The sequence below is a fragment of the Oncorhynchus kisutch genome, unplaced genomic scaffold, assembly GCF_002021735.2.
Source record: "Oncorhynchus kisutch isolate 150728-3 unplaced genomic scaffold, Okis_V2 Okis09a-Okis19a_hom, whole genome shotgun sequence".
NCBI classification, from domain to species: domain Eukaryota; kingdom Metazoa; phylum Chordata; class Actinopteri; order Salmoniformes; family Salmonidae; genus Oncorhynchus; species Oncorhynchus kisutch.
In genome coordinates this window covers 16,408,570-16,433,546 of record NW_022261985.1, presented here as the reverse complement: position 1 = coordinate 16,433,546, position 24,977 = coordinate 16,408,570, and the positions used below count along the sequence as shown (strand labels likewise).

The following is a 24,977-nucleotide window of genomic DNA, read 5'->3' as shown; positions in this document are numbered from 1 at the left end:
CTTTACATATCTGTTGACTCAGGGTAGAGGTATGGCTCTGCCTGCTTTACATATCTGTTGACTCAGGGTAGAGGTATGGCTCTGCCTGCTTTACATATCTGTTGACTCAGGGTAGAGGTATGGCTCTGCCTGCTTTACATATCTGTTGACTCAGGGTAGAGGTATGGCTATGCCTGCTTTACATATCTGTTGACTCAGGGTAGAGGTATGGCTCTGCCTGCTTTACATATCTGTTGACTCAGGATAGAGGTCTGACTCTGCCTGTCCCCAGGCCCTGGGGTCTCCTTTTGGGTAGGGCCCTGGGGACAGCCTTTTGGGTAGGGCCCTGGGGTCTCCTTTTGGGTAGGGCCCTGGGGACAGCCTTTTGGGTAGGGCCCTGGGGACAGCCTTTTGGGTAGGGCCCTGGGGACAGCCTTTTGGGTAGGGCCTGGGGACAGCCTTTTGGGTAGGGCCCTGGGGTCTCCTTTTGGGTAGGGCCTGGGGACAGCCTTTTGGGTACGGCCCTGGGTCTCCTTTTGGGTAGGGCCCTGGGGTCTCCTTTTGGGTAGGGCCCTGGGGACAGCCTTTTGGGTAGGGCCTGAGGACAGCCTTTTGGGTAGGGCCCTGGGGACAGCCTTTTGGGTAGGGCCCTGGTGTCTCCTTTTGGGTAGGGCCCTGGGGCCTCCTTTTGGGTAGGGCCCTGGGGACAGCCTTTTGGGTAGGGCCTGGGGACAGCATTTTGGGTAGGGCCTGGGGACAGCACTTTGGGTAGAGCCCTGGGGACAGCCTTTTGGGTAGAGCCCTGGGGTCTCCTTTTGAGCCCTGGGGACAGCCTTTTGGGTAGTGCCTGGGGACAGCCTTTTGGGTAGGGCCTGGGGACAGCCTTTTGAGCCCTGGGGACAGCCTTTTGGGTAGGGCCTGGGGACAGCATTTTGAGCCCTGGGGACAGCCTTTTGGGTAGAGCCCTGGGGACAGCCTTTTGGGTAGGGCCTGGGGACAGCCTTTTGGGTAGGGCCCTGGGGCCTCCTTTTGGATAGGGCCTGGGGACAGCACTTTGGGTAGGGCCTGGGGACAGCATTTTGGGTAGGGCCTGGGGACAGCCTTTTGGGTAGGGCCTGGGGATAGCCTTTTGAGCCCTGGGGACAGCCTTTTGGGTAGGGCCCTGGGGTCTCCTTTTGGGTAGGGCCCTGGGGTCTCCTTTTGGGTAGAGCCCTGGGGTCTCCTTTTGGGTAGAGCCCTGGGGTCTCCTTTTGGGTAGAGCCCTGGGGTCTCCTTTTGGGTAGGGCCCTGGGGTCTCCTTTTGGGTAGAGCCCTGGGGTCTCCTTTTGGGTAGGGCCCTGGGGTCTCCTTTTGGGTAGAGCCCTGGGGTCTCCTTTTGGGTAGTGCCCTGGTGGATGGTAATGGAGCAGGGTTCGTCCAAATCCTCTCCTCATCCCCTTCAGCTTCACTGATTGGAAGAGACTTGACAAGTGAAGTGAATATGGTGGTAGATCATCATTAAGGTGGCCTTCACCTGGGCACTTCTGTCAGATCAGTAGTGAAGGAGAAGACATCATTATTTAGAGATTTGACAAAGATCCTGTGTTGTTCACAGATTAGTCCTAGTCTATTCTGGTGTTTGACACAGATCCTGTGTTGTTCACAGATTAGTCCTAGTCTAATCTGCTGTTTGACACAGATCCTGTGTTGTTCACAGATTAGTCCTAGTCTATTCTGGTGTTTGACACAGATCCTGTGTTGTTCACAGATTAGTCCTAGTCTATTCTGGTGTTTGACACAGATCCTGTGTTGTTCACAGATTAGTCCTAGTCTATTCTGCTGTTTGACACAGATCCTGTGTTGTTCACAGATTAGTCCTAGTCTATTCTGGTGTTTGACACAGATCCTGTGTTGTTCACAGATTAGTCCTAGTCTATTCTGGTGTTTGACACAGATCCTGTGTTGTTCACAGATTAGTCCTAGTCTATTCTGGTGTTTGACACAGATCCTGTGTTGTTCACAGATTAGTCCTAGTCTATTCTGCTGTTTCTAACCTTCTATCTGTATTATCCTAGAGGGCACGTGATCATCACACCATGTGACCGTCTCCATTGAAAGAAAATGTATTGATTTAATTATATTGCCCCCCCCCTCCCCTCCCCTCCCCTCCTCTCCTCTCCCGCGACATTTTGTCTCGTTCCTAAGCAGTTTCCACTTTCCAGGAATGCCGCAGTTGTCACGAAGAGGAAGAGGCTGTTATTGTTAACGGTTGGAACCGAACCGAACCGAACAGACGTGATTCAGATGAAGAACCGGGGCGATCCTCCGCAGCACAATATCCGTTAGATTGGCGGAATAATAAGGAGTTGGATACAGAATGTAAAATGCGACCGTTATTACCGTGAGACAGGTACGTGACTGATGATTATTTGAACAGTTACCCGGGTAGACCTGGCAGAACGTTTCGACATCATGAGCATTTCAGACCAAGCTGATAATAATTAGGCCGAGTTCAATTAGGAAGATTCAGAATGGGTTTATAATTTTGCCTAAACGTTGTCCTTGATTACATGAATGTGTCCATCACATTATTCTTTATTTTATTTTTCACCTTTATTTAACCAGGGAGGCTAGTTGAGAACACCTTTATTTAACCAGGGAGGCTAGTTGAGAACACCTTTATCTAACCAGGTAGGCCAGTTGAGAACAAGGTCTCATTTACAACTGCGACCTGGCCAAGATAAAGCAAAGCAGTTCGACACAAAACAACAACAGAGTTACACATGGAACAAACAAACACAGTCAATAATAACACAGTAGAAAAAGACTATGTGCAAATGAGGTAGGATAAGGGAGGTAAAGGCAAAAAAAGGCCATGGTGGCGAAGTAACTACAATATAGCAAGTAAAACACTGGAATGGTAGGATGTGCAGAAGATGAATGTTTAACCTGGGAATGGGATGTGTTGAGTCAGTGTGCGTCCGTCTGTGCCAGACCGAATGAGATGGAATATCTCAATGCCATAGATGTTATTCAAATTCAACGGGCATCAATAATATACATCTGTGAAATATATGAGCTGTAGCTTTTGTCTCCGGTCACAGAACATTCGCACAACGTTTGCGCTACAAAACAAACCGGTGTCTGTCTGGTTGATTGGAAAGGGCCTGCTGCATGCTCGTTTTTCTTTGTCGTGTATTGTCCTGGAAGTCTATGGTTTTGTCAGGTTGTATGTTGATAGGCTATTATTCTGAAACGGAATGTCACGAGACATGTTATCCTGTCCCGCCTGCTGTGTGGAGGCTGCTGCGCGCGCTGCCAGGGAACAGCAGAACTCATGTTGGCCAGATGGTGCTGTTGGTGGTATGGAGTAGATCAGTCATGGTACTCTGTCCATCTACCTGCTGCTAATGGTGGTATGGAGTAGATCAGTGATGGTACTCTGTCCATCTACCTGCTGCTAATGGTGGTATGGAGTAGATCAGTCATGATCCTCTGTCCATCTACCTGCTGCTAATGGTGGTATGGAGTAGATCAGTCATGGTACTCTGTCCATCTACCTGCTGCTAATGGTGGTATGAAGTAGATCAGTCATGGTACTCTGTTCATCTACCTGCTGCTAATGGTGGTATGGAGTAGACATATCTTGACACTGGTCTGTCACGGTGTTGACACTGGTCTGTCATGGTGTTGTGGTGTTGACACTGGTCTGTCATGGTGTTGTGGTGTTGACACTGGTCTGTTGTGGTGTTGACACTGGTCTGTTGTGGTGTTGACACTGGTCTGTTGTGGTGTTGACACTGGTCTGTTGTGGTGTTGACACTGGTCTGTTGTGGTGTTGACACTCGTCTGTTGTGGTGTTGACACTGGTCTGCCGTGGTGTTGTGGTGTTGACACTGGTCTGTCATGGTGTTGACACTGGTCTGTCATGGTGTCATGGTGTTGACACTGGTCTGTCATGGTGTTGACACTGGTCTGTCATGGTGTTGACACTGATCTGTCATGGTGTTGACACTGGTCTGTCATGGTGTTGACACTGGTCTGTCATGGTGTTGACACTGGTCTGTCATGGTGTTGTGGTGTTGACACTGGTCTGTCATGGTGTTGACACTGGTCTGTCATGGTGGTGTTGACACTGGTCTGTCATGGTGGTGTTGACACTAGTCTGTCATGGTGGTGTTGACACTAGTCTGCTCTGTTGTGGTGTTGTGGTGTTGACACTGGTCTGTTGTGGTGTTGTGGTGTTGACACTGGTCTGTTGTGGTGTTGTGGTGTTGACACTGGTCTGTCGTGGTGTTGTGGTGTTGTTGTGTTGACACTGGTCTGTCATGGTGGTGTGGTGTTGACACTGGTCTGTTGTGGTGTTGTGGTGTTGACACTGGTCTGTCGTGGTGTTGTGGTGTTGTTGTGTTGACACTGGTCTGTCATGGTGTTGACACTGGTCTGTCATGGTGTTGACACTGGTCTGTCATGGTGTTGACACTGGTCTGTCATGGTGTTGACACTGGTCTGTCATGGTGTTGTGGTGTTGACACTGGTCTGTTGTGGTGTTGACACTGGTCTGTCGTGGTGTTGTGGTGTTGACACTGGTCTGTTGTGGTGTTGAAACTGGTCTGTCATGGTGGTGTGGTGTTGACACTGGTCTGTTGTGGTGTTGACACTGGTCTGTTGTGGTGTTGTGGTGTTGACACTGGTCTGTTGTGGTGTTGTGGTGTTGACACTGGTCTGTCGTGGTGTTGTGGTGTTGTGGTGTTGACAATGCTCTGTTGTGGTGTTGTTGTGTTGACACTGGTCTGTTGTGGTGTTGACAATGCTCTGTTGTGGTGTTGTGGTGTTGACACTGGTCTGTTGTGGTGGTGTTGTGGTGTTGACACTGGTCTGTTGTGGTGGTGTTGTGGTGTTGACACTGGTCTGTCGTGGTGTTGTGGTGTTGACACTGCTCTGTTGTGGTGTTGTGTTGATACGGTGTCGTGTTGTGGTGTTGTGTTGATACGGTGTCGTGTTGTGGTGTTGTGTTGATACGGTGTCGTGTTGTGGTGTGTTGATACGGTGTCGTGTTGTGGTGTGTTGATACGGTGTCGTGTTGTGTTGTTGTGTTGATACGGTGTCGTGTTGTGGTGTTGTGTTGATACGGTGTCGTGTTGTCGTGTTGTGGTGTGTTGATACGGTGTCGTGTTGTGGTGTGTTGATACGGTGTCGTGTTGTGGTGTGTTGATACGGTGTCGTGTTGTGGTGCTGTGTTGATACGGTGTCGTGTTGTGGTGCTGTGTTGTGTTGATACGGTGTCGTGTTGTGGTGCTGTGTTGATACGGTGTTGTGTTGTGGTGCTGTGGTGTGTTGATACGGTGTCGTGTTGTCCTCTCTCCCGCCCAGAAACACTGTAAACTGTATATCTTTCAGCGGCAGCAGCTGGCTTGTTGAGGTTCAGGCATCTCTCTCATCAGGCTGTGTGTGTGGATGTCAGGGCTGACTCAGGCGATGGTTGGCTTGTTGAGGTTCAGGCATCTCTCTCATCAGGCTGTGTGTGTGGATGTCAGGGCTGACTAAGGCAATGGTTGGCTTGTTGAGGTTCAGGCATCTCTCTCATCAAGCTGTGTGTGTGGATGTCAGGGCTGACTCAGGCGATGGTTGGCTTGTTGAGGGTCAGGCATCTCTCTCATCAGGCTGTGTGTGTGGATGTCAGGGCTGACTCAGGCGATGGTTGGCTTGTTGAGGTTCAGGCATCTCTCTCATCAGGCTGTGGATGTCAGGGCTGACTCAGGCGATGGTTGGCTTGTTGAGGTTCAGGCATCTCTCTCATCAGGCTGTGTGTGTGGATGTCAGGGCTGACTCAAACGATGGTTGCCTTGTTGAGGTTCAGGCATCTCTCTCATCAGGCTGTGTGTGTGGATGTCAGGGCTGACTCAGGCGATGGTTGGCTGGTTGAGGTTCAGGCATCTCTCTCATCAGGCTGTGTGTGTGGATGTCAGGGCTGACTCAGGCGATGGTTGCCAAGGGAACAGTAAACATGAGATGTCCAAGGGAATAGAGGGTCTGAAGGTAGAGAGGAGAGCCACTACAGTAAACATGAGATGTGTGATAAGCACAAAGCTGCTGCTGTCCTCTGGGTCTGGGCTGGCTAACCTACCTCAACCTTTACACATACCTACCTCAACCTCAACCTCAACACAAACCTGTCCCCTGGGTCTGGGCTGGCTATAACCTACCTCAACCTTTACACATACCTACCTCAAACTCAACACAAACCTGTCCCCTGGGTCTGGGCTGGTTATAACCTACCTCAACCTCAACACAAACCTGTCTGGGCTGGCTATAACCTACCTCAGCCTCAACACATAAACCTGTCCCCTGGGTCTGGGCTGGCTATAACCTACCTCAACCTCAACACAAACCTGTCTGGGCTGGCTATAACCCACCTCAACCTCAACACAAACCTGTCTGGGCTGGCTATAACCTACCTCAACCTCAACACAAACCTGTCCCCTGGGTCTGGGCTGGCTATAACCTACCTCAGCCTCCACACATAATCCCCTCCACACATAAACCCCTCCCCTAGAGTACCTCAGCCTCCACACATAATCCCCTCCCCTAGAGTACCTCAGCCTCCACACATAATCCCCTCCTCTAGAGTACCTCAGCCTCCACACATAATCCCCTCCCCTAGAGTACCTTAGCCTCCACACATAATCCCCTCCCCTAGATTACCTCAGCCTCCACACATAATCCCCTCCCCTAGAGTACCTCAGCCTCCACACATAATCCCCTCCACACATAATCCCCTCCACACATAATCCCCTCCACACATAATCCCCTCCCCTAGAGTACCTCAGCCTCCACACATAATCCCCTCCACACATAATCCCCTCCTCTAGAGTACCTCAGCCTCCACACATAATCCCCTCCTCTAGAGTACCTCAGCCTCCACACATAATCCCCTCCTCTAGAGTACCTCAGCCTCCACACATTATCCCCTCCCCTAGAGTACCTCAGCCTCCACACATAACCCCCTCCCCTAGAGTACCTCAGCCTCCACACATAACCCCCTCCCCTAGAGTACCTCAGCCTCCACACATAATCCCCTCCTCTAGAGTACCTCAGCCTCCACACATAATCCCCTCCCCTAGAGTACCTCAGCCTCCACACATAATCCCCTCCACACATAATCCCCTCCTCTAGAGTACCTCAGCCTCCACACATAACCCCCTCCCCTAGAGTACCTCAGCCTCCACAGAACCTTAATGATTATCCCTAGAGAGACTCAGGACCCCACAGACTCTGCTTATTGCCTCTGTGTAACCTGCTGTCCCCTGGGGTGGTTTGGCTCAGCTTTGTCTCTTGGAGTGACTAATGAATAGGTTTGTCTCTTCAGCAGTTACTGCTCCTCGGGGCAGGTTGTTGATATTCTACTGAGACTATATAAACCATTAACAGGAGGCTGTGGTTGTTTAAGACATCCCCTCAACACAGGTCCTCTATCACCCCCTCAACACAGGTCCTCTATCACCCATTAAGACATCCCCTCAACACAGTCCCTCTATCACCCATTAAGACATCCCCTCAACACAGTCCCTCTATCACCCATTAAGACATCCCCTCAACACAGTCCCTCTATCACCCATTAAGACATCCCCTCAACACAGTCCCTCTATCACCCATTAAGACATCCCCTCAACACAGTCCCTCTATCACCCATTAAGACATCCCCCTCAACACAGTCACTCTATCACCCATTAAGACATCCCCTCAACACAGTCCCTCTATCACCCATTAAGACATCCCCTCAACACAGTCCCTCTATCACCCATTAAGACATCCCCTCAACACAGGTCCTCTATCACCCATTAAGACATCCCCTCAACACAGTCCCTCTATCACCCATTAAGACATCCCCTCAACACAGTCCCTCTATCACCCATTAAGACATCCCCTCAACACAGTCCCTCTATCACCCATTAAGACATCCCCTCAACACAGTCCCTCTATCACCCATTAAGACATCCCCTCAACACAGTCCCTCTATCACCCATTAAGACATCCCCTCAACACAGGTCCTCTATCACCCATTAAGACATCCCCTCAACACAGTCCCTCTATCACCCCCTCAACACAGTCCCTCTATCACCCATTAAGCCACCCCCTAACCTCAGGTTAGAATAGGACTGATCCCTCCTCAGGTTGGGATAGGACTGATCTCTCCTCACTTTAGAATAGGACTGATCTCTCCTCAGGACTGATCTCTCCTCGGGTTAGAAAAGGACTGATCTCTCCTCAGGTTGGGATAGGACTGATCTCTCCTCAGGTTAGAATAGGACTGATCTCTCCTCAGGACTGATCTCTCATCAGGTTAGAATAGGACTGATCTCTCCTCAGGACTGATCTCTCCTCAGGACTGATCTCTCCTCAGGACTGATCTCTCCTCAGGTTAGAATAGGACTGATCTCTCCTCAGGTTAGAATAGGACTGATCTCTCCTCAGGTTAGAATAGGACTGATCTCTCCTCAGGACTGATCTCTCCTCAGGACTGATCTCTCCTCAGGTTAGAATAGGACTGATATCTGCTCAGGACTGATCTCTCCTCAGGACTGATCTCTCCTCAGGTTAGAATAGGACTGATCTCTCCTCAGGACTGATCTCTCCTCAGGTTAGAATAGGACTGATATCTGCTCAGGACTGATCTCTCCTCAGGACTGATCTCTCCTCAGGTTAGAATAGGACTGATCTCTCCTCAGGACTGATCTCTCCTCAGGTTAGAATAGGACTGATCTCTCATCAGGTTAGAATAGGACTGATCTCTCCTCAGGACTGATCTCTCCTCAGGTTAGAATAGGACTGATCTCTCATCAGGTTAGAATAGGACTGATCTCTCCTCAGGACTGATCTCTCCTCAGGTTAGAATAGGACTGATCTCTCCTCAGGACTGATCTCTCCTCAGGGTAGAATATCCTCTGAGAAGATGAGTTACAGAGCTTTCAGAAAGTATTCAGACCCCTTGACTTATTCCACATTTAGTTTTTACCGTCTAAATTCCAAATGGATTCAATAGATGTTTTTGCTCACACATCTACACACAATAATGACAAAGTGAACATGTGTTTTTCAAAATAGTTTCACGTGTATTGAAATGTACATAAGTATTCACACCCCTGAGTCAATACATGTTAGAACCACCTTGGGCACTGATTACGGCTGTGAGTCTTTCTGGGTAAGTCCCTGAGTCAATATATGTTTGAACCACCTTGGGCAGTGATTACAGCTTGTTGACAGACATTTTCAAGTCTTGCCATAGATTTTCAAGCCGATTTAAGTCAAAACTGTAACTAGGCCACTCAGGAACATTCAATGTCATCTTCGTAAGCAACTCCAGTGTATATTTGGCCTTGTGTTTTAGGTTATTGTCCTGCTGAAAGGTGAATTCATCTCCCAGTGTACTCCCAGTGTAGATGTGGCCTTGTGTTTTAGGTTATTGTCCTGCTGAAAGGTGAATTCATCTCCCAGTGTAGATGTGGCCTTGTGTTTTAGGTTATTGTCCTGCTGAAAGGTGAATTCATCTCCCAGTGTAGATGTGGCCTTGTGTTTTAGGTTATTGTCCTGCTGAAAGGTGAATTCCTCTCCCAGTGTAGATGTGGCCTTGTGTTTTAGGTTATTGTCCTGCTGAAAGGTGAATTCATCTCCCAGTGTAGATGTGGCCTTGTGTTTTAGGTTATTGTCCTGCTGAAAGGTGAATTCATCTCCCAGTGTAGATGTGGCCTTGTGTTTTAGGTTATTGTCCTGCTGAAAGGTGAATTCCTCTCCCAGTGTAGATGTGGCCTTGTGTTTTAGGTTATTGTCCTGCTGAAAGGTGAATTCATCTCCCAGTGTAGATGTGGCCTTGTGTTTTAGGTTATTGTCCTGCTGAAAGGTGAATTCCTCTCCCAGTGTAGATGTGGCCTTGTGTTTTAGGTTATTGTCCTGCTGAAAGGTGAATTCCTCTCCCAGTGTAGATGTGGCCTTGTGTTTTAGGTTATTGTCCTGCTGAAAGGTGAATTCCTCTCCCAGTGTAGATGTGGCCTTGTGTTTTAGGTTATTGTCCTGCTGAAAGGTGAATTCCTCTCCCAGTGTAGATGTGGCCTTGTGTTTTAGGTTATTGTCCTGCTGAAAGGTGAATGCCTCTCCCAGTGTAGATGTGGCCTTGTGTTTTAGGTTATTGTCCTGCTGAAAGGTGAATTCCTCTCCCAGTGTAGATGTGGCCTTGTGTTTTAGGTGATAGTCCTGCTGAAAGGTGAATTAATCTCCCAGTGTAGATGTGGCCTTGTGTTTTAGGTTATTGTCCTGCTGAAAGGTGAATTCATCTCCCAGTGTAGATGTGGCCTTGTGTTTTAGGTTATTGTCCTGCTGAAAGGTGAAATCTTCTCCCAGTGTAGATGTGGCCTTGTGTTTTAGGTTATTGTCCTGCTGAAAGGTGAATTCCTCTCCCAGTGTAGATGTGGCCTTGTGTTTTAGGTTATTGTCCTGCTGAAAGGTGAATTCCTCTCCCAGTGTAGATGTGGCCTTGTGTTTTAGGTTATTGTCCTGCTGAAAGGTGAATTCCTCTCCCAGTGTAGATGTGGCCTTGTGTTTTAGGTTATTGTCCTGCTGAAAGGTGAATTCATCTCCCAGTGTAGATGTGGCCTTGTGTTTTAGGTTATTGTCCTGCTGAAAGGTGAATTCCTCTCCCAGTGTAGATGTGGCCTTGTGTTTTAGGTTATTGTCCTGCTGAAAGGTGAATTCCTCTCCTAGTGTAGATGTGGCCTTGTGTTTTAGGTTATTGTCCTGCTGAAAGGTGAATTCCTCTCCCAGTGTAGATGTGGCCTTGTGTTTTAGGTTATAGTCCTGCTGAAAGGTGAATTAATCTCCCAGTGTAGATGTGGCCTTGTGTTTTAGGTTATTGTCCTGCTGAAAGGTGAATTCATCTCCCAGTGTAGATGTGGCCTTGTGTTTTAGGTTATTGTCCTGCTGAAAGGTGAAAGCCTCTCCCAGTGTAGATGTGGCCTTGTGTTTTAGGTTATTGTCCTGCTGAAAGGTGAATTCATCTCCCAGTGTAGATGTGGCCTTGTGTTTTAGGTTATTGTCCTGCTGAAAGGTGAATTCCTCTCCCAGTGTAGATGTGGCCTTGTGTTTTAGGTTATTGTCCTGCTGAAAGGTGAATTCCTCTCCCAGTGTAGATGTGGCCTTGTGTTTTAGGTTATTGTCCTGCTGAAAGGTGAATTCCTCTCCCAGTGTAGATGTGGCCTTGTGTTTTAGGTTATTGTCCTGCTGAAAGGTGAATTCCTCTCCCAGTGTAGATGTGGCCTTGTGTTTTAGGTTATTGTCCTGCTGAAAGGTGAATTCCTCTCCCAGTGTAGATGTGGCCTTGTGTTTTAGGTTATTGTCCTGCTGAAAGGTGAATTCCTCTCCCAGTGTAGATGTGGCCTTGTGTTTTAGGTTATTGTCCTGCTGAAAGGTGAATTCCTCTCCCAGTGTAGATGTGGCCTTGTGTTTTAGGTTATTGTCCTGCTGAAAGGTGAATTCCTCTCCCAGTGTAGATGTGGCCTTGTGTTTTAGGTTATTGTCCTGCTGAAAGGTGAATTCCTCTCCCAGTGTAGATGTGGCCTTGTGTTTTAGGTTATTGTCCTGCTGAAAGGTGAATTCCTCTCCCAGTGTAGATGTGGCCTTGTGTTTTAGGTTATTGTCCTGCTGAAAGGTGAATTCCTCTCCCAGTGTAGATGTGGCCTTGTGTTTTAGTTTATTGTCCTGCTGAAAGGTGAATTCCTCTCCCAGTGTAGATGTGTCCTTGTGTTTTAGGTTATTGTCCTGCTGAAAGGTGAATTCATCTCCCAGTGTAGATGTGGCCTTGTGTTTTAGGTTATTGTCCTGCTGAAAGGTGAAATCCTCTCCCAGTGTAGATGTGGCCTTGTGTTTTAGGTTATTGTCCTGCTGAAAGGTGAATTCCTCTCCCAGTGTCTGGTGGAAAACAGACTGAACCAGGTTTTCCTCTAGGAGTTTACCTGTGCTTAGCTCTATTCCGTTTAATTTAATCCTTAAACATAAAGTCCCTAGTCCTTGCCAATGATAGGAATACCCATAACATGATGCAGCCACCACCATGCTGGACAATATGAAGACTGGTACTCAGTGGATTTGCCCCGAACATAACACTTTGTACCCAGCACATCAAGTGAATTTCTTCAACAAACATTTTTCAGTGTTACTTTAGTTCCTTATTGCAACAGGAAGAGTGTTTTAGAATATTTATTATCCTGTACAGACTTCCTTCTTTTCACTCTGTCATTTAGATTAGTATTGTGGAGTAACTACAATGTTGTTGATCCATCCTCAGGGTTTCACAGACATTAAAACTCTCTGTCATTTAGATTAGTATTGAGGAGTAACTACAATGTTGTTGATCCATCCTCAGGGTTTCACAGACATTAAAACTCTCTGTCATTTAGATTAGTATTGAGGAGTAACTACAATGTTGTTGATCCATCCTCAGGGTTTCACAGACATTAAACTCTGTAACTGTTTTAAAGTCACCATTGGCCTCATGTTGAGCGGTTTCCTGAGTGAAGAAGGACGTCTGTATCTGTCTATGTGCCCTTGAGCAAGGCACTTCACCCTCATTTTCTCCAGGAGCGCCGCACTCCGATGGCTGACCTTGTAAAACAACACATTTCACTGCACCTTTCTGGCGTATGTGACAACAAAACAATATTATTATTTATTTTGTAGTCTGAGTGTGTTGATACACCACCCGACGTGTATTTAATAACTGCACCATGCTCAAAGGGATATTCAATGTCTGCTTTTATTTACCCATCTACCAATCGGTGCCCTTCTTTGTGAGGCATTGGAAAACCTCCCTGGTCTTTGTGGTTGAATCTGTATTATAAATTCACTGCTGGACTGAGAGACCTTACAGATAATTGTACATGTGGGGTACAGAGAAGAGATAGTCATTCATAAATCATGGGGCGGCAGGTAGCCTAGTGGTTAGAGTGTTGGACTAGTAACCAGCAGGTAGCCTAGTGGTTAGAGCGTTGGACTAGTAACCAGCAGGTATCCTAGTGGTTAGAGCATTGGACTAGTAACCAGCAGGTAGCCTAGTGGTTAGAGTGTTGGACTAGTAACCAGCAGGTAGCCTAGTGGTTAGAGCGTTGGACTAGTAACCAGCAGGTAACCTAGTGGTTAGAGCGTTGGACTAGTAACCAGCAGGTAGCCTAGTGGTTAGAGTGTTGGACTAGTAACCAGCAGGTAGCCTAGTGGTTAGTGTTGGACTAGTAACCAGCAGGTAGCCTAGTGGTTAGAGTGTTGGACTAGTAACCAGCAGGTAGCCTAGTGGTTAGTGTTGGACTAGTAACCAGCAGGTAGCCTAGTGGTTAGAGTGTTGGACTAGTAACCAGCAGGTAGCCTAGTGGTTAGAGTGTTGGACTAGTAACCAGCAGGTAGCCTAGTGGTTAGAGTGTAGAGGCGGCAGGGTAGCCTAGTGGTTAGAGCGTTGAACTAGTAACCAGCAGGTAGGCTAGTGGTTAGTGTTGGACTAGTAACCAGCAGGTAGCCTAGTGGTTAGAGAGTTGGACTAGTAACCAGCAGGGTAGCCTAGTGGTTAGAGCATTGGACTAGTAACCAGCAGGTAGCCTAGTGGTTAGAGAGTTGGACTAGTAACCAGCAGGGTAGCCTAGTGGTTAGAGCGTTGGACTAGTAACCAGCAGGTAGCCTAGTGGTTAGAGTGTAGAGGCGGCAGGGTAGCCTAGTGGTTAGAGCGTTGGACTAGTAACCAGCAGGTAGCCTAGTGGTTAGAGTGTAGAGGCGGCAGGGTAGCCTAGTGGTTAGAGCGTTGGACTAGTAACCAGCAGGTAGCCTAGTGGTTAGAGCGTTGGACTAGTAACCAGCAGGGTAGCCTGGTGGTTAGAGTGTAGAGGCGGCAGGTAGCCTAGTGGTTAGAGTGTAGAGGCCGCAGGGTAGCCTAGTGGTTACAGTGTTGACCTAGTAACCAGCAGGTAGCCTAGTGGTTAGAGCGTTGGACTAGTAACCAGCAGGTAGCCTAGTGGTTAGAGCGTTGGACTAGTAACCAGCAGGTAGCCTAGTGGTTAGAGCGTTGGACTAGTAACCAGCAGGTAGCCTAGTGGTTAGAGCAGGTAGCCTAGTGGTTAGAGCGTTGGACTAGTAACCAGCAGGTAGCCTAGTGGTTAGAGCGTTGGACTAGTAACTGAAAGGTTGCAAGAGCTGACAAGGTACAAATCTGTCGTTCTGTTACCTGAACAAGGCAGTTAACCCACTGTTCCCAGGCCGTCATTGAAAATAAGAATTTGTTCTTAACTGACTTGCCTGGTTCAATAAAATAATTTATAAATCATGTTGAACACTATCATTGAACACAGTGAGTCCATGCAGTTTATTGTGTGACTTGTTGAGCACATTTTGATTCCTGAAAGTATTTAGGCTCCTTACCATAACAGAGAGGTTGAATACTTATTGACTCAATACATTTCAGCTTTTCATTTTTAATTGACATTATGGGGTATTGTGTGTAGGCCAGTGATTTGATCCATTCTAATCCATTTTTTAATGCACAACAAAATGTGTCAAAAGTCCCGGGGTGAGAATCCTTTCTGAAGGCATCTTATTTCCATGAACGTCCTCTTCCATACAGGTATATATCATATACAATGCAGATGCTATTATTTATTATCTACCGTTTAGTAAGTTTTTCATGTCTCCTCCATCTCACAACATCTTGTTTGTGTGTTTGTCTCTGCAGGTCTCCTGTGGTGCTGTCTCCGCAGGTCTCCTGTGGTGCTGTCTCTGCAGGTCTCCTGTGGTGCTGTCTCCGCAGCTCTCCTGTGGTGCTGTCTCTGCAGGTCTCCTGTGGTGCTGTTCCCGGTAGCGGCATGGTCTACGCCCAATCAACAGACACCATCAAGCCCTCCCTCCTGCCCCTCCTCTCCCCCTCCTTTACCCTCCCCATGACCTTTAACCTCTCAGACAGGGGCAACACCAGTTCAGCGACACCCTCCATCTGGAACCACGACGCCCTCTCCTCCTCCTCCTCCTCCTCCTCTTCCTCCTCCGGCCTCCAGAACACCACCCAGGTGTGGTATGAACTCACCCCAGCGGAGGTGGCTGTTCTGGGGCTGGTGTTCAGTCTCCTGTGGTTGGTGTCCATCCTGGGTAATGTTCTAGTGTGTGTAGTGATCCACCGTAGCAGAAGGAGTCAGTCCACTACGAACTACTTTGTGGTGTCCATGGCCTGTGCCGACCTGTTGCTGTCCCTGGGCTGTGCTCCCTTCATCCTCCTCCAGGTGACCTGCGGGGGCTGGCCTCTCAGCGCTGCCGCCTGTAAGGCTGTTCGTTACCTGCAGCACCTGTGTCCTGGTGTCCAGGTGTATGTTCTGCTGTCCATCTGTGTGGACCGGTTCTACACCATTGTGTACCCACTGAGCTTCAAGGTGTCCAGGGAGAAAGCGAAGAGGATGATCCTGGCCTCCTGGATGTTGGACGCCGCTTTCGTCTCTCCCTGTCTTTTCTTCTACGGCTCGGAGGCGGTGGACGGGGGAGGGCACTGTGACTTCTTCCTGCCGGCGGGAAGCTGGGATGGCGTTCTGTACGGTTCCGTCCACCTGCTCCTGGGGTTCCTGGTCCCAGCTGTCCTCATCGTGTGGTTCTACCAGCGCGTGGTCCACTACATCTGGAGGATCGGCGCGGACGGACACACGGTCAGGAGAACCATGAACATCGTCCCCAGGACTAAAGTGAAGACCATCAAGATGTTTCTCATGCTGAACGTGGTGTTCCTCCTCACCTGGACTCCCTTCTATGTGGTCCAGGTGTGGCACCCTAGTGAGGCCCCGGGCCCCAGCAGACAGGGGGCTCTGGTGTTCTGCTGTGTGGTCTGGGTGTCGTTCAGCTCCGCCGCCTCGAAACCCTCGCTCTATTCCGTCTACAACGCTAACTTCAGACGCGGCATGAGGGAGACCTTCTGCACGTCCTCTATGAAGTGTTACCGTAGCAACGCCTACACCATCACCGCCAGCTCCCGCATGGCCAAGAGTAACTACGTGGGCGTGGTGGATATCCCCGTGGCGACCAAGACGACGCTCACCAAAGACTCCGTCTACGACACGTTTGACCGCGAGGCCAAGGAGAAGAAGCTGGCCTGGCCAATCAGAGCCAACCCTCCCAACACCTTCGTCTGATGAGAGGGGAGGGAGACAGGGTTTAACTATCAATCAGAGCCAAACCTCCCAACAACCTTCGTCTGACGGGAGGGGAGGGAGACAGGGTTTAACTATCAATCAGAGCCAAACCTCCCAACAACCTTCGTCTGACGAGAGGGGAGGGAGACAGGGTTTAACTATCAATCAGAGCCAAACCTCCCAACAACCTTCGTCTGACGGGAGGGGAGGGAGACAGGGTTTAACTATCAATCAGAGCCAAACCTCCCAACAACCTTCGTCTGACGAGAGGGGAGGGAGACAGGGTTTAACTATCAATCAGAGCCAAACCTCCCAACAACCTTCGTCTAACATGTCTATGGTTCTGAATCCCCTGTCTGTCTGCTACAGTCTGTTAACATGTCTATGGTTCTGAATCCCCTGTCTGTCTGTTAACATGTCTATGGTTCTGAATCCCCTGTCTGTCTGTTAACATGTCTATGGTTCTGAATCCCCTGTCTGTCTGTTAACATGTCTATGGTTCTGAATCCCCTGTCTGTCTGTTAACATGTCTATGGTTCTGAATCCCCTGTCTGTCTGTTAACATGTCTATGGTTCTGAATCCCCTGTCTGTCTGCTACAGTCTGTTAACATGTCTATAGTTCTGAATCCCCTGTCTGTCTGCTACAGTCTGTTAACATGTCTATGGTTCTGAATCCCCTGTCTGTCTGCTACAGTCTGTTAACATGTCTATGGTTATGAATCCCCTGTCTGTCTGCTACAGTCTGTTAACATGTCTATGGTTCTGAATCCCCTGTCTGTCTGTTAACATGTCTATGGTTCTGAATCCCCTGTCTGTCTGTTAACATGTCTATGGTTCTGAATCCCCTGTCTGTCTGTTAACATGTCTATAGTTCTGAATCCCCTGTCTGTCTGTTAACATGTCTATGGTTCTGAATCCCCTGTCTGTCTGTTAACATGTCTATGGTTCTGAATCCCCTGTCTGTCTGTTAACATGTCTATGGTTCTGAATCCCCTGTCTGTCTGCTACAGTCTGTTAACATGTCTATAGTTCTGAATCCCCTGTCTGTCTGCTACAGTCTGTTAACATGTCTATGGTTCTGAATCCCCTGTCTGTCTGCTACAGTCTGTTAACATGTCTATGGTTATGAATCCCCTGTCTGTCTGCTACAGTCTGTTAACATGTCTATGGTTCTGAATCCCCTGTCTGTCTGTTAACATGTCTATGGTTCTGAATCCCCTGTCTGTCTGTTAACATGTCTATGGTTCTGAATCCCCTGTCTGTCTGTTAACATGTCTATAGTTCTGAATCCCCTGTCTGTCTGTTAACATGTCTATGGTTCTGAATCCCCTGTCTGTCTGTTAACATGTCTATGGTTCTGAATCCCCTGTCTGTCTGTTAACATGTCTATGGTTCTGAATCCCCTGTCTGTCTGTTAACATGCGTGTGGTAGGATGTCTATGATATGACCATGACATGGGGACAGTTAAGATTGTATGAATGGAAGAGGTTTTCTCAGGTAGAGCAGTCTGTTAACATAATCCTATAATTATATACATGGTCCTCATATGTCTATAACACATTGTACCATCTGTTATAACACATTGTACCATCTGTTATAACACATTGTACCATCTGTTATAACACATTGTACCGTCTGTTATAACACATTGTACCATCTGTTATAACATTGTACCATCTGTTATAACACATTGTACCATCTGTTATAACACATTGTACCATCTGTTATAACACATTGTACCATCTGTTATAACACATTGTACCATCTGTTATAACACATTGTACCATCTGTTATAACACATTGTACCATCTGTTATAACACATTGTACCGTCTGTTATAACACATTGTACCGTCTGTTATAACACATTGTACCGTCTGTTATAACACATTGTACCGTCTGTTATAACACATTGTACCGTCTGTTATAACACATTGTACCGTCTGTTATAACACATTGTACCATCTGTTATAACACATTGTACCATCTGTTATAACGTGTGATGTTGTTAATGCTGTTTTGTTGTGATCCCTGTGATTTTCATGGAGGCTGAAGCCTTGAGGTGTTTGGTCTGACAGACGGCCTTTAACTGGGCCCCTGAGCCACACGCCGATGGACGCAACAGACCAAGGACCTGATTGGTTGGCGATGGAGTCTCACCGCTAACTTCTAGTCTCATTGAAACGCTCTGCACCATCACTGGCCTTGACTGCTCTCACCTGTCACTGCCAGACCCTGACCCCTAACCTCTGGCCTCTAACCTCTGACCCCTAACCTCTGACCCCTAACCTCTGACTCCTAACCTCTGGCCCCTAACCTCTGACCCCTAACCTCTGACCCCTAACCTCTGACCCCTAACCTCTGACCCCTAACCCCTGACACTAAACCCAGCCTCTAACCTGCCAGACACTCTGTTAGTCTCTGTTAGTGTGTGAAACTACTGTCTGTACTGTGATTTAAATACTCATTGCTTTCTACTGATGAATACCTAATGAATAAAGCATCAGATGTGTATCCACAATGCAGCATTACTAGTGACAATGTGGACCTATTGTAAGATTTACCCAGATGTATAGCGACATGTGACTCATACAAAAGGGCCAAATGAATCAGAATGTTATTGCCTGTATTTGAAGGATTGAAAAGGAATCTGCCTGAGAGAGATATACAGCTCAGTCTGTCCAGAGAGAGATATACAGCTCAGTCTGTCCAGAGAGAGAGATATACAGCTCAGTCTGTATAGAGAGAGATATACAGCTCAGTCTGTCTATAGAGAGATATATAGCTCAGTCTGTCCAGAGAATGAGATATACAGCTCAGTCTGTCTAGAGAATGAGATATACAGCTCAGTCTGTCCAGAGAATGAGATATACAGCTCAGTCTGTAGAGAGAGATATACAGCTCAGTCTGTCTAGAGAGATATACAGCTCAGTCTGTCCAGAGAGAGATATACAGCTCAGTCTGTCCAGAGAGAGAGATATACAGCTCAGTCTGTCTAGAGAGAGATATACAGCTCAGTCTGTCTAGAGAGATATACAGCTCAGTCTGTCTAGAGAGAGAGATATACAGCTCAGTTTGTCCAGAGAGAGATATACAGCTCAGTCTGTCCAGAGAGAGATATACAGCTCAGTCTGTCTAGAGAGATATACAGCTCAGTCTGTATATAGAGAGAGATATACAGCTCAGTCTGAGAGAGAGAGATATACAGCTCAGTCTGTCCAGAGAGAGATATACAGCTCAGTCTGTATAGAGAGATATACAGCTCAGTCTGTCTAGAGAGATATACAGATATACAGCTCAGTCTGTCCAGAGAGAGAGATATACAGCTCAGTCTGTCCAGAGAGAGAGATATACAGCTCAGTCTGTCCAGAGAGAGATATACAGCTCAGTCTGTCCAGATAGATATACAGCTCAGTCTGTATAGAGAGATATACAGCTCAGTCTGTCCAGAGAGAGATATACAGCTCAGTCTGTCTAGAGAGAGAGATATACAGCTCAGTCTGTCTAGAGAGAGATATACAGCTCAGTCTGTATAGAGAGAGATATTCAGCTCAGTCTGTCCAGAGAGAGAGATATACAGCTCAGTCTGTCTAGAGAGAGATATACAGCTCAGTCTGTCTAGAGAGAGATATACAGCTCAGTCTGTCTAGAGAGATATACAGCTTAGTCTGTCTAGAGAGATATACAGCTCAGTCTGTCTAGAGAGAGATATACACCTCAGTCTGTCTAGAGAGATATACAGCTCAGTCTGTCCAGAGAGAGATATACAGCTCAGTCTGTCTAGAGAGAGATATACAGCTCAGTCTGTCCAGAGAGATATACAGCTCAGTCTGTCCAGAGAGAGATATACAGCTCAGTCTGTCTAGAGAGATATACAGCTCAGTCTGTCTAGAGAGAGATATACAGCTCAGTCTGTCTAGAGAGAGATATACAGCTCAGTTTGTCCAGAGAGAGATATACAGCTCAGTCTGTCTAGAGAGAGATATACAGCTCAGTCTGTCTAGAGAGATATACAGCTCAGTCTGTCTAGAGAGATATACAGCTCAGTCTGTCCAGAGAGAGAGATATACAGCTCAGTCTGTCCAGAGAGATATACAGCTCAGTCTGTCTAGAGAGAGATATACAGCTCAGTCTGTCTAGAGAGATATATACAGCTCAGTCTGTCTAGAGAGAGATATACAGCTCAGTCTGTCTAGAGAGATATACAGCTCAGTCTGTCTAGAGAGAGATATACAGCTCAGTCTGTCTAGAGAGAGATATACAGCTCAGTCTGTCTAGAGAGAGATATACAGCTCAGTCTGTCTAGAGAGAGATATACAGCTCAGTCTGTCTAGAGAGAGATATACAGCTCAGTCTGTCTAGAGAGATATACAGCTCAGTCTGTCTAGAGAGAGAGATATACAGCTCGGTCTGTCTAGAGAGAGAGATATACAGCTCAGTTTGTCCAGAGAGAGAGATATACAGCTCAGTCTGTCCAGAGAGAGATATACAGCTCAGTCTGTCTAGAGAGATATACAGCTCAGTCTGTATATAGAGAGAGATATACAGCTCAGTCTGAGAGAGAGAGATATACAGCTCAGTCTGTCTAGAGAGAGATATACAGCTCAGTCTGTATAGAGAGATATACAGCTCAGTCTGTCCAGAGAGAGATATACAGCTCAGTCTGTCCAGAGAGAGATATACAGCTCAGTCTGTATAGAGAGATATACAGCTCAGTCTGTCTAGAGAGATATATACAGCTCAGTCTGTCTAGAGAGAGATATACAGCTCAGTCTGTCTAGAGAGAGATATACAGCTCAGTCTGTCTAGAGAGAGATATACAGCTCAGTCTGTCTAGAGAGAGATATACAGCTCAGTCTGTCTAGAGAGAGATATACAGCTCAGTCTGTCTAGAGAGAGATATACAGCTCAGTCTGTCTAGAGAGAGATATACAGCTCAGTCTGTCCAGAGAGATATACAGCTCAGTCTGTCTAGAGAGAGATATACAGCTCAGTCTGTCTAGAGAGAGATATACAGCTCAGTCTGTCTAGAGAGAGATATACAGCTCAGTCTGTCTAGAGAGAGATATACAGCTCAGTCTGTCTAGAGAGATATACAGCTCAGTCTGTCTAGAGAGAGAGATATACAGCTCGGTCTGTCTAGAGAGAGAGATATACAGCTCAGTTTGTCCAGAGAGAGAGATATACAGCTCAGTCTGTCCAGAGAGAGATATACAGCTCAGTCTGTCTAGAGAGATATACAGCTCAGTCTGTATATAGAGAGAGATATACAGCTCAGTCTGTATAGAGAGATATACAGCTCAGTCTGTCCAGAGAGAGATATACAGCTCAGTCTGTCCAGAGAGAGATATACAGCTCAGTCTGTATAGAGAGATATACAGCTCAGTCTGTATATAGAGAGAGATATACAGCTCAGTCTGTATAGAGAGATATACAGCTCAGTCTGTCTAGAGAGAGATATACAGCTCAGTCTGAGAGAGAGAGATATACAGCTCAGTCTGTCTAGAGAGAGATATACAGCTCAGTCTGTATAGAGAGATATACAGCTCAGTCTGTCCAGAGAGAGATATACAGCTCAGTCTGTCCAGAGAGAGATATACAGCTCAGTCTGTATAGAGAGATATACAGCTCAGTCTGTCCAGAGAGAGATATACAGCTCAGTCTGTCCAGAGAGAGAGATATAATACGCTCAGTCTGTCCAGAGAGAGATATACAGCTCAGTCTGTCCAGAGAGAGATATACAGCTCAGTCTGTCCAGAGAGAGATATACAGCTCAGTCTGTCTAGAGAGAGATATACAGCTCAGTCTGTCCAGAGAGATATACAGCTCAGTCTGTATAGAGAGATATACAGCTCAGTCTGTCTAGAGAGATATACCGCTCAGTCTGTCTAGAGAGAGAGATATACAGCTCAGTCTGTCTAGAGAGAGATATACAGCTCAGTCTGTCTAGAGAGAGATATACAGCTCAGTCTGTATAGAGAGATATACAGCTCAGTCTGTCCAGAGAGATATACAGCTCAGTCTGTCCAGAGAGAGAGATATACAGCTCAGAATAAAATAAAATGTTGTCCTTTACCCCACATGGAGAGAACAGAACAGAGAGGATGTTGGGATAGTTGTTCAGATATATATATAAGAACTGACTGTTGTAGAGAGGACACTACAGGAGACAGAACGTTGTAGAGAGGACACTATAGGAGACAGAACGTTGTAGAGAGGACACTACAGGAGACAGAACGTTGTAGAGAGGACACTATAGGAGACAGAACGTTGTAGAGAGGACACTACAGGAGACAGAACGTTGTAGAGAGGACACTACAGTTAAGAGATAAGGCCTGAATATTCAACAGGTTCTGGACATGAATATTCAACAGGTTCTGGACATGAATATTCAACAGGTTCTGGTCAATTTTTTTCCCATTTAACACAGATTCAGTTTAACATTCCTTTTCTTTCCAGGAACCAATGACACGTCGTGTACACACTCACAGCATCGTGTACACACACACACACACAGCATCTTGTACACACACACACACACACAGCATCTTGTACACACACACACACACACAGCATCATGTACACACACACACACACACACAGCATCATGTACACACACACACAGCATCATGTACACACACACACACAGCATCGTGTACACACACACGCAGCATCATGTACACACACACAGCATCATGTACGCACACACACAGCATCATGTACACACACACACAGCATCGTGTACACACACACACAGCATCATGTACACACACACACACACAGCATCGTGTACACACACACACACACACACACACAGCATCATGTACACACACACACAGCATCATGTACACACACACACACACACAGCATCGTGTACACACACACGCAGCATCATGTACACACACACAGCATCATGTACACACACACACAGCATCATGTACACACACACACAGCATCGTGTACACACACACACAGCATCATGTACACACACACACACACAGCATCGTGTACACACACACACAGCATCATGTACACACACAGCATCATGTACACACACACACACAGCATCATGTACACACACACAGCATCATGTACACACACACACAGCATCATGTACACACACACACAGCATCATGTACACACACACACAGCATCATGTACACACACACACACACAGCATCATGTACACACACACAGCATCATGTACACACACACACACACACAGCATCATGTACACACACAGCATCATGTACACACACACACAGCATCATGTACACACACACACAGCATCATGTACACACACACACAGCATCACGTACACACGCACACAGCATCATGTACACACACACACAGCATCGTGTACACACACACACAGCATCATGTACACACACACACAGCATCGTGTACACACACACAGCATCATGTACACACACACACAGCATCATGTACACACACACACAGCATCATGTACACACACACACAGCATCGTGTACACACACACACAGCATCGTGTACACACACACACACAGCATCGTGTACACACACACACAGCATCATGTACACACACACATCATCATGTACACACACACACACACACAGCATCGTGTACACACACACACAGCATCATGTACACACACACACACACAGCATCATGTACACACACACAGCATCATGTACACACACACACACAGCATCATGTACACACACACACAGCGTCATGTATACACACACATGACAACGATGATACCCCGGCACAGGGGCCAAACAGGCAGGATATAACCCCACCCACTTTGCCAAAGCACAGCCCCCACACCACTAGATATATCCGTAAACCACCAACCTAGACGAGACGAGGCCGAGTCGAGACGAGGCCGAGTATAGCCCACGAAGATCTCCCCCACAGCACGAACCCGATCACGTCAGTGACTCTACCCACTCAAGTGACGCACCCCTCCTAGGGATGGTATGAAAGAGCCCCAGTAAGCCAGTGACTCACCCTTCCTAGGGACGGCATGGAAGAGCCCCAGTAAGCCAGTGACTCACCCCTCCTAGGGACGACATGGAAGAGCACCAGTAAGCCAGTGACTCAGCCCTCCTAGGGACGGCATGGAAGAGCACCAGTAAGCCAGTGACTCAGCCCTCCTAGGGACGGCATGGAAGAGCCCCAGTAAGCCAGTGACTCACCCCTCGAAGAGACGGTATGAAAGAGCACCAGTAAGCCAGTGACTCACCCCTCCTAGGGACGGCATGGAAGAGCACCAGTAAGCCAGTGACTCAGCCCTCCTCGGGACGGTATGGAAGAGCACCAGTAAGCCAGTGACTCAGCCCTCCTCGGGACGTCATGAAAGAGCACCAGTAAGCCAGTGACTCAGCCCCTGTAATAGGGTCAAAGGCAGAGAATCCCAGTGGAGAACAGTTACAGTCAGGGAGGGAACCTTTTTAATAATCAGGGTTACATGGAGAACAGTCAGAGAGGGAACCTTTTTAATAATCAGGGTTACATGGAGAACAGTCAGGGAGGGAACCTTTTTAATAATCAGGGTTACATGGAGAACAGTCAGGGAGGGAATCTTTTTAATAATCAGGGTTACATGGAGAACAGTCAGGGAGGGAACCTTTTTAATAATCAGGGTTACATGGAGAACAGTCAGGGAGGGAATCTTTTTAATAATCAGGGTTACATGGAGAACAGTCAGGGAGGGAACCTTTTTAATAATCAGGGTTACATGGAGAACAGTCAGGGAGGGAATCTTTTTAATAATCAGGGTTACATGGAGAACAGTCAGGGAGGGAATCTTTTTAATAATCAGTGTTACATGGAGAACAGTC

The 24,977-nt window shown here is 47.3% G+C and overlaps 2 protein-coding genes across 2 annotated transcripts; one reads left to right on the top strand and one right to left on the bottom strand.

Annotated features, from left to right (window-relative positions):
- Nucleotides 1-238: 238 nt before the first annotated feature.
- Nucleotides 239-14,845, bottom strand: LOC116360535 (basic salivary proline-rich protein 2-like). The gene is made up of 2 exons (XM_031815241.1): nucleotides 14,684-14,845; nucleotides 239-1,366 (listed from the first exon to the last, which is right to left on the bottom strand). The coding sequence occupies exons 1-2, from the start codon at nucleotides 14,843-14,845 to the stop codon at nucleotides 239-241; spliced, it is 1,290 nt and encodes a 429-aa protein (XP_031671101.1).
- Nucleotides 2,110-18,662, top strand: LOC109887415 (probable G-protein coupled receptor 19). Its single transcript, XM_020478797.2, has 2 exons — nucleotides 2,110-2,368; nucleotides 14,714-18,662. The coding sequence occupies exon 2, from the start codon at nucleotides 14,844-14,846 to the stop codon at nucleotides 16,146-16,148; it is 1,305 nt and encodes a 434-aa protein (XP_020334386.1). The 5' UTR covers nucleotides 2,110-2,368; nucleotides 14,714-14,843; the 3' UTR covers nucleotides 16,149-18,662.
- Nucleotides 18,663-24,977: the final 6,315 nt, after the last annotated feature.